The 15,641-nt window shown below is 31.0% G+C and overlaps 1 protein-coding gene across 1 annotated transcript in view; it reads left to right on the top strand.

The window, feature by feature from the left end:
• The first annotated feature begins 13,692 nt into the window (after positions 1 to 13,692).
• The window catches only part of LOC117168852 (opsin, blue-sensitive-like), a 5,967-nt gene continuing 4,018 nt past the window's right edge, over positions 13,693 to 15,641 (top strand). Inside the window, exon 1 of the mRNA XM_033354717.1 lies at positions 13,693 to 13,748. Within this exon, the coding sequence (XP_033210608.1) occupies positions 13,693 to 13,748 (56 nt within the window). The remainder of the gene's footprint in view (positions 13,749 to 15,641) is intronic.

Genomic DNA, 15,641 nt, shown 5'->3' with positions numbered 1-15,641 from the left:
GATGCTATCTTACGATGTGCCATTTGATTATGCGCACGAACATTTTTGCCGACAAACTGTGCATGAAAATATAAACATGTGGGCGCTGCTATGTTTGTCACGGGACATCAAAAGGTGGCGGACCTCCTCCCTCATTGCATCACCCCCGCAATGGCATGCCTAGTCCCTTGTTTCCTATGTCCATGCTTGCAGGGACATTGAAATATGTTCCCTTGTAGGGAAATAGAAATTAAAAAAAAAACTTTTTTCACTGTTCTAATTATTTAGGACCAGAGAAAAATTCTTGCATGCCTTATATTTATCGTGCCAAATTTTTAACGCGATATCACATTCCGTGTGGACATAAGTTGGGAAAGAAAACCTCCACTGGTATTTTCTTCAAAATAAATTTTTTCTCAAAATTTCCACCGGAACAAAGCAAAGACATGGACTTTATTACCTCCTCAGTCATTTCCCAAACTTTCAGAGTGATACCTCATTTCGTTTAGACGTAAGTTGGGAGAGAAAAATCGAAGACCAGGTTTGGTCACGCATTTTTTTAATCTTGTCAAATCTTTCAGCTGTTTATTTAATTTAAAAGCAGTTTTAATTAAATGAAAGTTCATACTTTAATTACTATATGAAAGTTACTACATTTGACTTTGTCAAAAAGTCATAATAAAATGCTTGAAACCTTTCATATTCCATAAAATTGTTTAAAACCCATCACATTTCTTAGATTTTGTTTTAAATACCATAAAATCGCTGAAAACGTTTGGATTACTCTGAAATCTTTTGATAAAATCTTTGAATTTATTTCTTAATCCGTCTGATATTTATGAATACAATTATTTCTAAGAAGTAGGTCCGTCCACTCAGCGCCGCCACCAAGGCAAATTTTAAAATGGAATACGCCATATTTTTTTGCTTTTTTTTTGCTAATTTTATGCTAAAAAAAATTTTTTGCTCTTTAAACTTCGGAGAAAAGGATGGCGGCGCTAGCAAGACGTCCAGTCAGCGCCGCTACCTACGAAAACTCACTAAAAATGATCATAATGTGATAAACGATAAGTGGAGATTTTTCTGCTTTTTTTTTGCTCTATGATGACATACATTACATTTCCCAAAAAACTACCCCTAGGTCTCACACAACTACCCCCTGTGATCAAAAACGTTTTAAAAATGGGAAAACTACCTTCAACAATGTAAACATATTTTAGGGCTTCAAATTAATCACATGTCACTTGAAAAGTTCGCGCTCTTTATAATTTCCCCAAAACTACCCTTCCACATGAACGTATGCAGCAGAACATTCATATGTATGAAAAAAGCATTAAAAATAATAAACTTAGAAGAAACTGTTAGTTGATATTTTTTTTCTCTTTTTTCACTCTCCGATAATATATAATACGTTACCTAAAAACTAGCCCTAAGTCATACATACCCTACCCTCATTATCCAAAACGTTTCAAAAGTTGGAAAACCACCTTGAAAAATGCAAAAATGATTTAGAACTCCAAATTAATTGCATGCAACTTAAAGATTTCCATCTCTTCATAATTTTCCCGAAAAACTACCCTTCTACGTGAATCTAAGCAGCGGAACATATATATGTATGAAAAAAGCATTAAAAATAGTCCAAATTAGAAGGAACTGTTAGTTGATATTTTTTGCTCTTTTTTACTCTCTGATAATATATAATACGTTCCCCAAAAACTACCCTTAAGTCATAAATACTCATCCCTCGTGATAAAAAACGTTTTGAAAAAAAAACCACTTGAATAATATAAAAATGATTTAGGACTCAAAATTAATAAGATGAAACTTGCAAATTTGCCTCTCATTATAATATTCCCAAAACTACCCTTCCACGTTAACCTATGCAGCGGAACAAATATATGTATGAAAAAAGCATTAAAAATAATCAAACTTACAAAGACACTGTTAGCTGATATTTTTTCCTCTTATTTTGCTCTTCGATAATATATCATACGTACCAGACAAACTATCCCTCAGTCCTACATACCCTCCCCTCGTCATAAAAAACGTTTTACAAGTTGGAAAACCACCTTGAACAATGTAAAAATGATTAAGAACTCCAAATTAATTACATGATACTTCCAAATTTCTATCACATTATAATATTCCCAAATTTACCCTTCCACTTGAACGTGTGCAACAGAACATTTATATATATATGTGCAAAAAGCTTAAAAAATAATACAACTTAGAAATCACTGTTAGTTGATATTTCTTTACTGTTCTTTTGCTCTCTGATAATATATAATACGTTCTTTAAAAACTACCCCTCTGTCATACATACTCACCCCTCGTGATCAAAAATGTTTTAAATGTTGTAAAACCACTCTGAACAATGTAAAAATGATTTAGAACTCTACATTAATTACATGACACTTAAGAATTTCCCTCTCATTATAATATTCCCAAAACTACCCTTCCACGTAAACGCGTGGAACAGAACATCTTCCGCTGGAAGATGTAATCAATTGGAGTTCTAATCATTTTTATATTGTTCAAGGTGGTTGTCCAACTTTTGAAAAGTTTTTGATGACGAGGGGGAGGGGGTTTGTCTGACTTAGGGGCAGTTTTTGGGTAACGTATTATATATTATTGAAGAGCAAAAAAAGAGCAAAAAAATATCAATTAACAGTGTTTTCTAAGTTGTATTACTTTTATGGTTCTTTAATACATATATATGTTCCGCTGTATACGTTCACATGGAAGGGTAGTTTTTCGGAAAAATTATGAAGAGGGGGGAATTTTGAAGTGCCATGTAATCTTTTTTATGCTTTTTTCATACATATATTTGTTCCGCTGCATAGGTTTACGTGGAAGGGTAATTTCGGGGAAATTATAATGACAGAGAAATTGGCAAGTTTCATGTTATTAATTTTGAGTCTTAAATCATTTTTATATTGTTCAAGGTGGTTTTTTAACTTTTAAAACGTTTTTAATCCCGAGGAGTGAGTATGCATGACTTAGGGGTAGTTTTTAGGGAACGTAGTATATATTATCGAAGAGCAAAAAGAGAGCAATAAAATATCGACTAACAATGTTTTCTAAGTTTTATTTATTTTTTATACTTTTTTCATGCATATATACGTTCTATTGCATACGTTCACGTGGAAGGGTAGTTTTGGGAATATTATAATGAGAGGCAAATTTGCAAGTTTCATCTAATTAATTTTGAGTCCTAAATCATCTTTATCTCGTTCAAGGTGGTTTTTAAACTATTCAAACGTTTTTTATTACGAGGGGTGAGTATGTATGACTTAGGAGTAGTTTGTGGGTAACGTATTATATATTATCGGAGAGCAAAAAAAGAGAAAAAAAATATCGACAGTTTCTTCTAAGTTTGATTATTTTAAATGCTTTTTGCATGCATATAAATGTTCTGCTGCATACCTTCACGTGGAAGGGTAGATTTGGGAAATTATAAAGGGCGCGAAATTTTCAGTTGTCATGTGATTAATTTGAAGCCCTAAAACATGTTTACATTGTTGAAGGTAGCTTTCCCATTTTTTGAACTTTTTTTATCACAGGGGGTAGGTCTGTTAGTCTTAGGGGTAGTTTTTTGGGAAACGTAATGTATGTCTTCATAGACCAAAAAAAGTAAAAAAATCTCCACTTATCGTTTATCGCATTATAATCATTATTAGTGAGTTTTCGTAGGTGGCGACGCTAAGTGGACGTCCTGCTAGCGCTGCGCCGCCACCCTTTTCTCCGAAGTTTAAAGAGCAAAAAAAATTTTTTTAAGAATAAAATTAGCAAAAAAAAAAACAAAAAAATATGGCGTATTCCATTTTATTATTTGCCTTGGTGGCGGCGCTGAGTGGACGCAGCTCTAAGAAGTAGATTCTATTTCAATCTTGAATAAAATTTTTCAAATAGAGACACTAAGCTCATGATTCATTACAATCTGCAGGGATTACATATAAATGTTCTTGGATTTTTTCTAAATGAGGGCATATAATTTTGACTCTAATATCTACAAAATCTTTTTATTTCAATTCTGCATAAACAATTTTTCAATATTAGCATTTTCAAAAACATGTAAATTTTCTTTATTGTCCCTTCTCTCTTATGAAAAATGTAATTATCTGAAAGTTGATTTGATAGGTTTTGTCAAATAAGCCCGATCAGCCCAATAAAAAACACTCTGAAAAATCACTAATAAATCTGTGGTAGGTCTGGATAATTGAAGTTCTATTCTACGCAATTACGAAGATCAAAAAGTGAATAATTAAACGACCACATGAAAATCGCCAATTTTCTCTTTACTAGAATATATCTAGAAATTAAATCATTTTAATTTGGCAGCATAATATAAACTGATAATGAAATAAATGTTCTCGAAATTAGATTTCCTTATGACTCATCATTCGAGGACTCTTAATGTGATTTTAACCTACTTTTAAATAAAAATGTATTCCTGAACATTATGTTTACCCTTATTTTATATGTGAAAAATAGTAGTTTTTATATATTTTTATAAATAAAATGTTTAGTTTTTTGAGTTTTAAAGCCCCAGACTGAAACCCTTATAGTTTCAGTTGGATGTCCATCCGTCCTTCCGTCCATCATACTTTAATCCAAGAAAGGGAAATTAGGAGAAATTACAGACGGCACGTTGACGAGCAGAGGGGCAATGAGGATAGCGAAAGTAAAAGATATATGCAGGGTAAGGAAGTTAAGAGATAATTATGGAAGGAAAAGTGTGGACAATAAAATGATATGTAGTCGGGAGAGTGAGGGGAAATTCGTTAAGGGTATAAGTATGGGAAAAAAGGAAAAATTAGAGAAGAATAAGTAGGAGAAAAGATGTAATTAGGAGAAGTAATGGGAAATACAAGGTTGAGAAGTGAGGGATAGGGAATCGTGGGGAAATAAGGGATAGTGAAGTACGGGAAGTTAGGAAAATGATTAGTAGGCAAAATGAAGGTAGGATAGTAGGGGCTTACTTTATATAATTTATATTGTAATATAATACGCAGATATTTGCAACTAATAATTCTGAAGAATTAGTGGAGATGGAATAAAAAATTATGAACTAACCTATAAGACACCTCTCATGTATTTTATTTTTGGATTACAAAATAATTTTAAGATAAATAACTTACATGCAAAGCTTGATCAATAGATCAAATTAATATCGAACATGATACTTAACCATTTTTAACTGCAATGGATTATTGAAGTGGCAGGTAAATTGATCACATTCTTAAATTATCGTGTTTAAATTGTAATGCATACTGCACATGATATTGTATTTGAGTGACAAAACCTTCCAATACAGGTGCATTAGATTTTAGGCAGATTCATTTAACAGTGATAACTAAACAAAGGAAGGTGAAAACCTTTCTTAAAGAGATTATTTCTACGATATATAAAGTAAACTTTAACATTATTTTTGAGGGTGTAAAATTCATCAAGTGTGATGAGAAAATTAGTTCTGAAAAACTTTCTATCATCAATATCTCTGCTTCTTGGGGAAAACAATGACTCATAATACAGAACATCATAATTAATCGACTTCCTTATTTTTCTTCATATTTCGTAAAACTTGATCAAAACAATAACGATTACTAATATGCAGGCAGTTCTTCTCATACAACCTTTTCCATGAAAATTTAATTAGTCTCTACTGACTCTCTAAATTTTTGCTGTTAATTTTGCAATGTTCAGGAAATGCTCGCTCTATTATTTTTATTACGGAAGATCGAATACGAAAATATAAGCATTCCAGTTATAATAGTCTTAGGTCTTTTGGGAAATACCGTGGAATTTTGTGCTGCGGAAACTGCATTACGTAAAGATCGTCTTCGTTTAGCGGGAGTACTTTTACTAAATGAGATATCTCACATTGTTCCCCTGAGGGTGGTAATTGCATCGATGCGATGAAAAAAAGAGCTCGAGGTTGAAACGCTTCAAAGATTCCTAAATGAAAGAGCGAGTGTGAAAGGAAAAAGGTAGAAAAAATTTGAATGTAGCTACTAAAAGCTAGCTGGGTCGATGAAGTATTGGTGTTAGAAGGACAGGTCCTTTTCATCATTCAGATCTTTACATTTGTCCAATTTTTGCGTTAAGAATTCACAGTGCCGAGGAAAAAGGTTAAGTCATAGAAAAGATGTGGCATACTGCCACTCAGCCACAGACCCTTTCATCTGGAACATCAAAAGGCAATTTCCCAAATTATGGAGATTTTTCCAAAGAATTTCACGAAATCGACGTTACAGACTTCAACTCGCTCGATTTCCTTTGTCGTAGGATGTTCAAAAGTAGGACCACCAATAAATGAGAGGTTTCCTCCAGTGGGTTGATCCGAGATCTGAATTCTGTTCTTGATCTCGATTTGCTCACCGCAGCTAAAAGAATTTCTACATCTTGTTATTATTTTAGCTTTTTTCAATTTTGATGATAACAAATTGTAACAGTTTGTACTTGTCAAATATTATTATTTTAAATTCTGGTACTAAATATTTTAATAAAACTTGACTTGAAAACAGACATCAACAGAAACATAAAGACAAACTTTGAAGAGAATTTTCGATTTTTCAGCTTCTTTCTTTTCAATGAAATAATATAATAATATTTGCATTTATTCCTAGAAGGTCCAATAATTCTCGGAAATTTAAACATTCAGTAAAATTATAATATAATTTTAAAATTTAAGGGTGGTGAGCATTGATATTTAAAATTCAATATTCATTCCATCAAAAAAAAAAAAACTATTTCACAACCCTATTCTGGCGATTGCCAAAAATTTAACCATTTTAGAAAATGAGATTTTCGGAAACAAAATCAAGGAATGTATTTGTAAATTTGTCACTATTATATAATAAAAACTTTTTAAAACACAATGCAACATTATATCCTCTCATATCATAGTATGATAATTTAAAACGGTGCTATACCGAAAATTTGATAAAAAATATTACGCGAAAATAGTGGTCATTAGTCCTCATTATTTACTGTAATTAAAAATCAACGTCGATAAATCGATTTATAACTCTACTACAATAGCGTGGTCCAAATTTATATTTGTCTAAATTTAATGTTTAATTTTAAATAATTGACGCTCCCTGCCATCAATAAGTGCCCTTTAAAAAATTTCCCTTATTTTTTTCAAATCAGTGAAAATTAATCCGTTTTTCAGAGCATGTGAAATTAGCAGGGTATTAAACAAGAAAAAATCTCAGTTTCCAAAATTTGAAACCAGTTTAATTATATTCTCAAAAATTTTGAAGGAACAATTTCCGACCAATAAGTCTTTTCTTAACATGATTTGTTTCTATTCGATGAATGACAAGTTTCCAAGTATTTTTCAACCCAATTTTAGTTGTTCTAAGAATACTTTTTGTTTACAATATTTTGCAATGACTTAAAAAATGTCTATGTTTACCATTTTTTCCAGCAATCAGGAAAAGTTACTATTTTCTGACATAAATTGCACAATTAACGAATGTTAGGAATATTTTTTTTCCCCGAACATTTGGCAATTAGTTAAACACTTTATTTCCCCATGTAAATTGTGAAAAGTTATTATTTTCTTGAATGAATAACTGAATGATTGAATGCGAAAGACAATATATAATTATTAATTCAATTGTTACATAATTTATCATAACAAATATGGAGAAAATTCTAATTTTTTCGAACTTCTTATACTATGTCACTTACTGTTTTGCATTTTCTTATTTCAGTTTAATCAATTTGAAAAAATAACTATACATAGCATTACAAAAAATTGATAAAATAGTATATTATGCGTGAAGGAGTGAAACAGTATCCTTATCCAGGCATCAGTTTTAAAAAACGCGATGATAAACAGAGGGTTTCATTTCTTCGTACATACGATATTTTATCTAACAAAGGTATGGTTTAAATTTTTGTCACGTCTGACATTTGAGGTTAGGTTGACGCGTTCCATATCGTATAATGGCAACAGCGAAGGTGCGTACCAAAATTTTCTCCTTTCCTAACAAAATGTACAAGTAAATGATTGTTGATTGTTTAAATCATTGAAAATTATTTAAAAAAAGATCTCTCTTTAATGAACAAATTCTTGTCAGGTATCTCGTGCTTCGTGCTCTAATTTGTCCAAAATGTCAACTGTTCTTCATTATGTTTAACACTATTATATCAAATGCATATTGCATTTATTTCTGTACCTCGGCTTGAGATAGTTTATTTAGACATTGCAAAATAAATTACGAATTTTTAATTTACATGATTACTTTCATATTTTTTCCTTAGTTTGTTTTAAATTTTATTCTCAACTACCCTGACGAATGAATCATTTCAATCAATTTATATTATTACAGTTCATAATATGAATTGGTATTCAAATGACGTATTTTTATTGACTTATTTTTATAATTTAACACTTCGTTACACGCGCTGTATCTGACAGATACATAGTTGAGCATTCTATATCATTGATTAGGTGCGTGGAGCGGGACGTCGTTCCCCTCCCTACTATTCCTCACGCTCACTTTGCTTAGGCTGTTCATTAGAGGTTTTTTTGTGATATTAGATAGTCATGCGATAGGTATCAAGTTTTAATACTGAATCCTAAATTTTTTTGTGCGTTCATACATTCATGTTATTTAAGGTTCCTATTTTACAGGACTGATTGACTGCGTACTTAGTTTTACTAGTCTTAGTTTTACTCAGTGTACTTATTTTTACTATTCTTAGTTTACTTTTTAACTGAGACACTAGTGCCATTATAAGCACGAAGAACTGAAACTTGTGTCTGTGTTAACAAAATGTAATATTTTTCGAAAGTTGTATACATTTTTTTCTTCAATTGACGAGTAAACATTTTTTTATTTGTCTGTTGACCTTATCACCTGGGAAATGCGAAAATTGTAGTCTTATTATTTATTTTTTTAATTAAACGATTGTGTATCTCACAGATATGACGCGTGTATCGGTGGTTCCACCAGGGGGCCCGTGCAATGGAGTGTTAAAAAAGTGCGCATTCTATAAAAAAACACAATTTTGTTATGAAACTTTTTATAGAAACTAGTTTGGTTTTTGTATAAATTTAATTTGTCGATGTTCAATAAAAGTTTTTGCGATTCGAAATAAAAATATGCATCCTAGCGTTAGGGGGTTTTAAGAAAACTTTTAGATATAATTTAGGCAACAAATTTGGTTAAATAAACTACCCTTATACTACATTCTCAGTAAGTAGAAATTTATAAATGTAATCCCTGAGTTTTCATAGATTCTATAATTATTTTTGAGTATTATCCTGAAATAGAAATATAGCGTGAATAGGCAAAAAATTTCTGGGGCAAGCTTTGGAGTGATTTTTGAATTCCTTAATTCTAAAATATTCAATAATAACTCTTAATTTTTAATTTTTCGACTCAGTGTAAGTGATATATGTGAATTTCAAGTATTTGAAAATGGTGAATTTATTTAATATTAAAAAAAAGTTTTATTCTAAGGAAAAGTGGAAAATAGGTGGGACTTAAGGTAGTCAAGTTTTTGACAATCATCCACAAAACCAATATTCAAAAACATTTGATATTCTATTAAAGAATTGTCTTAAACTTTTCAGACTGCTCTAGATCATTTCGAAATATTCCAGGCTTAGTTTAGATATTTTACGAATATTTATGGAATATTCGAAAATACTTAGAGTATTCCAGAAGAATTTAAGTTGTTCCAAAAAATAAAGGTACATTTCAGAAAATTTCAGAAAATGTATCTTAAAATAAATCCTTCTAAAACATTGCAAAACACTTCAGAATTTACAAAGAATTTTGAAAATAGAAGAGTACATCGAAAAATTCCAGAATACTCTGTACAATATTTTTTGATCGTAAACTGTATTATAGTTTCTTCAGAATATTTAATAACACTCAGAAGATAGAGGTAATATTATTACACAACATAAAAGTGAGAACATTTTTCAATTTATAAAAAATAAATAAAACCGATGCTGCGAAATGTTTGAGAAAAAAATGAAGGTAGAGAGTTCGATGCTACAGACATTTAATAGGACATGTTTTATACATTATCTGCTTGCCACTAGATATGCACTGCAGTAAAAACATGAATTGATTTGACGTGCAAACGATTCTGAATACGAGAAGCGTCTATTTGAATAATCGCGAGCTCTCTCAAGTTAAAAAAATTCTAATACAGTTCCACTGATACTGCACTTGCTTCGAAAACTTTAAAAATGCAGAAAACCTCGTTGATTTTAATATAAGCGGCAAGCTTCGTCAGAAAAGCAAGCATTTGTAAGATTATGATTAAAAAAATGATTGATTATTTTTCATAATTCTATCTTTGAATGCCACAAGTCGTTGAGCACTCAAACAGAATTTTTCATGAATATCAGGACTTTTAAATTTTTTAATTCGTATGAAAAATTGAATATTGTGTACTCGTATTTGGCGACGTTCATTGGTAGAAATGACAATCTGAATTTTAAGAATTTATTATGATTTCATTGAAAAATTCAATTTGAAAATGCAAAAGTGTTAGAACTTTTTTGGGACTGATTATCTCTATTCAATTATCAACAAGAATTTTAAATTAATTCACCACGAGATAGTGATGCGCCGCCCGATACTTGAATTCTGTATTCTGAAGAGCGATAGTAAAAACTTTTTATTCTACTTTTACTGAAGGATTCAGTTACCGCAGTAATCACATCTCGCTCTTAATTTTTGAGATGTAAAAATGCGATTTTATTCAAAATGGAGTAACAAATGAACGATAGGGGTTGAATCAGTAAGTAGGAAAATATCGATAGTATTCAAGTATTTCATTGTTTCGGCCGGGCATAATAAGTGCGTAGTTGCACGTTGCGGTTCTCATAATGTTGAGATACCTGTGCTTCTTATCGCACTCTCTGGCGGCGTTGGGGAAACTGGTTACAGAAGTGTTTGTGACTATTGAAAACACTAAATATATCTAAATAGTAGTAAATTTATACTTCGGAAACATAGAATAAATTTTTTCATTAAAAGTAATGCTGGCATTTTATTAGCGATTTCCTGGGATAGCTCATATTATGAAAATAGTTTGATGAGTTTGGAAAAAGCATTTTTTTACTTTTTTTTTCGTATTTTTAGCAAAATTTTTTTTTAATTTTTCGTTAAATCACCTTACGATAAAATAAATTCCATTTAAAATGACCTATATTATTTTTAAATTCAGTCCATAGAATTTCGGCAATCACACCTAACAAAAGGTCAGTTACACCAGCCCCCCCCCACTCTTAGTTTTTTGGGTTTTCTATGCCCCACTGAATTGCACCCCAAATTCGCTCAAATGCGTCACCGATAAAAAAATTTGCGCCACAAAACAGTAGGTGTTATATCTGGTGTTATAGGTGAAAGGGGGGCTAGCGTCACGCTACCTCCCTCCTCATTTGAGAAATAAATGTTTAAATCACACGATCTTGAAGATGTTCAAATGCGCTCATATGCGCAATGAAGAGAAAATATTGGGCCACATTGATAACCGAGTTATCAGCGATCACAAAATCACAATTCATCACAAAATCATCTAAATTACACTATAAAATTTTATGAAGCGCTCTTTGTATAGGATTTCGAATGTGCTTATATGCGCCACTTTCGAAATTAACAGAAAACCCTAACCAAACCTCTCATTACTATTTGTTACGTATATGAGCGCATTTGAAACCCTATAGAACATTTCCTTTATTAATGCGGATTGCAAAGTTTTAATTTTGTTGATCATCATTTTGTAAAATTTGTTTACCTCCATGTCTTCCTTTTTTTAAATTTAGACTTTAAATTTGGATTCAGTGCCCCCAGAAAGTACTCGATTCCACTTTGCAAGTAATATTGAATAATTGTTTGAAGTACTTGATATCCTTATTAGATCCGCCATAAGGTTTTATGAAATTTGGTTTCAGATTAGCAATCAGTGATCCAAAAATCTAATATAAATGTGTAATTAGATTTAATTTTTTTACTTTCCAAGCGGCCGTTTCAAAACTACGTCATGCTCTTTTTTTAACATTTGAATTTACAAACAAGAACTTGTCTACAAGAAAATTTAAATGTTTAATCAAAAAGGTAAACTTATTACTAAAAATAAATTTTTTAACAAAACAGTTAAATTTATGATAATTTTTCTTTTTTTGTAACAATATCGTTGATTTCTTAACCTGAAAAGATTTAATCAAAGCTCGTTTTAAAGGAAATAGTTTAATTTTAAACCTGTAAATATGAATTTTTAACAAACTGGCCGAATCCTTGGACAAAAAGGATCAAAATTTATTCAAAAGTAGCTACATTTTTAACAAAAAAGTTGAATTTAAAAGGTAAATATTTTTAAAGTAGATCAAATTTTTAAAAGGATTAAATTTTCAGAAAATAATTAAATGTTTAACTAAAATAATGAATCTTAAAAAAAGAACATGAATTTCGGAGAAAGCCTTGAATCAATTAGTTACATTTTCATTTAACCATAAAAGACGAATTTTCAGTCAGACAGTTAAATACTCTACCAAAATGGATTAATTTTTAACCAAACTGTTGCGGTTTTAATCAAGTTTCAGTTAATAAAATTGATTTAGAAGTAAAAAAATAATTTTAATAAAAATTCAATAAATTCAGTTCGCAATTCAGAGAAATCAAAGAAAAAGGGGAAGCTTCTTAAAAACGTGGAAAATGGGGGGGGGCGGGTGATAAGGGAAAGAGCGTAAAGTCTGTATTTAGATGATTTATTTGAAAAATTAACACACTAATTTAAATTTTTTTCAAGTATTTCAAAAAATTTCTATTCAACTCTATATTTGGATAGTGTGATGTCGCAATTCTGCGAAGACCCCCTCCGTCTAAGACACAAATCATCACAAAAGCTGTTACCCCCTTCATCCCAATCCTGATAGTTTCACATAGTTTTTGAAAGGCCCCTTAAGGGTTTGCGAACCTTTAGCCACGGAATAGGGTCTACTTGGTACACAGTGAACGTGGATAATACTGCCCTTAAAGTAAACAATTTTTGTGTGTTTCAATATCCATTATTTGAATTTGTATAAATTCGTTCTGGTTGGATTCATTTCTCATCGATTTCCATGTACAGATCGAGTACCCAAATGAATCAATATTTCTTTGAAATAAGGAAGCAAACATTTATAGGATTGCATTTAAAGGCGAAATGTCAAGTTCAAAAAGAAAGAAAGACGAATACATGTGATATTAAATCGCGTGACCATCTGGCATCAGCTAAATAAAGGGTTTCCACGATTTACAAATTGAATTAAATTCTCAACCTGCACGCCATCCGCAATCTTGGTCCCTCCATATAAAAGAGAAAAAACGAATACTTTGGCTCAAGTGAGTTGCGGCATGGATTCCCAGCTTTCGTATCGCGTCTCACTTCAAAATATTTCTTCCCATTGAAAATTAACAGTTTCGGAAAACTGTATTTTTTATCAATTCAACAATTTCTATAGGCTTGAATGGTTCGAGGTTTGAAACAATAATAAATAAATAAAGTCACGTTCCCTAATTCATTGTTCGCCATTAGTGAAAGAAAGGTTGATTTACTCGGTGAAAAGTGGTAGACACCAAAACGCGAACAATCAGCAACTACCAATAGTCCAATTAGATTCGGAACGTTCGTTAACAGCAGTTGAACTTCCAATTATCGATTGCACGGTGATAAACCGAACAGAGAGCAAGGATGTTCTTCAACGAGAGCGCCATATTGCAGCCGATGGCTATTGTCGGTGATGCAGGGTAAGTACACTTGATCATTTCTTTGATAATCACCTGGTATTGTATGGCCCACGAGAAAAGAGTAAGTAGAGCATTGGGAGAAGGAAGAAAGAGATTTCCTGTCAGAAGTGAAGTAGGAGAAAAGGAAGAGATAGAGAGAAAGACAAAACTTTCAACAGGAAGCACTGAAGAATCCTACGTCTGGGAGGAAGACTATGGATTTTGTGATTGCAAAGAACATCCGATCCCTAAGAGAGGTTACAGTCATTTCACGCTCCAAGTCAGGCATTCAAGTCAAGCTTCATCTAAGATTTAAAAAAATTTTATTTAAATACCTACTGAGCACAGTAAAAAAATCTGGAAACACATGTTGATTGATTTTACTTTAATTAATATTTTCAATTCCAAAACCTTATTACAAAATTTAAAGAACTATCAACTTTATTATTAAATTTCTCTGTTGCACTAATGGCATGCAAAAATATTTTTTTTCCATTTTAGAGAAACTTTTTGATGCCTATGGTATTCGGAATTCTTTTAATTTCATACTTTTCAGTGCATAATATACGTAAATTCAGAATAACAAATATTATAATTAACTATGATGTTTATAAGTTTAAAACTTCCATGAATTATTTCCAGACTTCACTACTTTTTTTTATTCCTTTCCAGTTTCTTCCTCAAAAATAAATTACCCGATTTTTAACAATTATTTCCTGAAGGTGGCTCTGAAGCATTTTCTTTTGGCAAATTAATTATGGTATCAAAATCGCTTAAAGTTTTTTTTCAAAATTACTAATCCTATAGATGGCTGCATTAAGAATAACTTACATGCTAAAAATCAAAATATTATATATCTCGTTTGTTTTTATTTATATATTTATTAGTAAATTTTTATACCGAAATTTTTCATTAAAGTAAGACACTAGTCTGAAGTTTTCGCCGACTTTTGTCGTTATTCATTCAAATAAGAGTTTGCTTAAAAGAAATATTTTTCGAAGAAAATGCATTTGAGCGACATGCAGATATTGTTTTTGAACTGTGCTAGAAGTTTGAGTTCAGTGTTTTGATACAAAAAGTCACAATCTACATTTTTATATGGAAAGAAATAATATTCTTAAAAAATCACAGTTCACATCCGCACTACAAGGAACGATTGTAAGACTGTTAAACATAAATAAACAAAGATTTCGTGAAAAGTAAATGCTTTCTTCGAGTTTTAACTATACAGTATTACTCAAGAGTGTTCAAAATTAGTAAATAATCCCCTAAGAAGTTGCCATTAAGCGTAGGAAAACTATTTCAATAAAATTGGTTATGTAATTCTTATATATAGAACTTTGCTAAAGTGGGTCACAGCAAATTTCTAAATATCTAACATAATTTATGGCATATTATAGGAAATAGAAATTATTTGCTTTTCATGCTTTTAAGAAATAATATCGAGGTAAGACACAAAAATTCTTTTGATTTCTAAGTGGGTTCATCGCTTCTAATCGTAAAATTAGAGAGGAAATCACACTCATCATGCATAGAGGAGGAATGTTACATATTAACTTTTAAATAAAAGTATTTTAGTGAAAAATAAGCAAAATCTGTTTTTCTCATCCATCAAATTTATACTTTTTTTTAGGATATTCAAATAAATTCAAAAGATCTGTATGTAAGAAGAATGTGTAATTATGAATTCTTATAATCAATACTTGTTCCTCTTATTACCAAAACTGTAAATTCGTTTGAGAATTTTTGTATGTAGTAAACAGTTGTTAAACACTAGTAAAGTTTTATCATGCTTGATAGTTGTTCATATAGCTTTATTTACAGTCTGTCAAGTTAAAGCGTGGGTGGCTTTACTCGCAGTCGGTAAGGTGTATCGACATGATTTTGGTGTCAAAATATTAAGAAGAGCTCCCT

The sequence above is a fragment of the Belonocnema kinseyi genome, chromosome 3, assembly GCF_010883055.1.
Source record: "Belonocnema kinseyi isolate 2016_QV_RU_SX_M_011 chromosome 3, B_treatae_v1, whole genome shotgun sequence".
In the NCBI taxonomy this organism is placed as follows: Eukaryota; Metazoa; Arthropoda; class Insecta; order Hymenoptera; family Cynipidae; genus Belonocnema; species Belonocnema kinseyi.
This window is presented reverse-complemented; position numbering and strand designations above follow the sequence as displayed.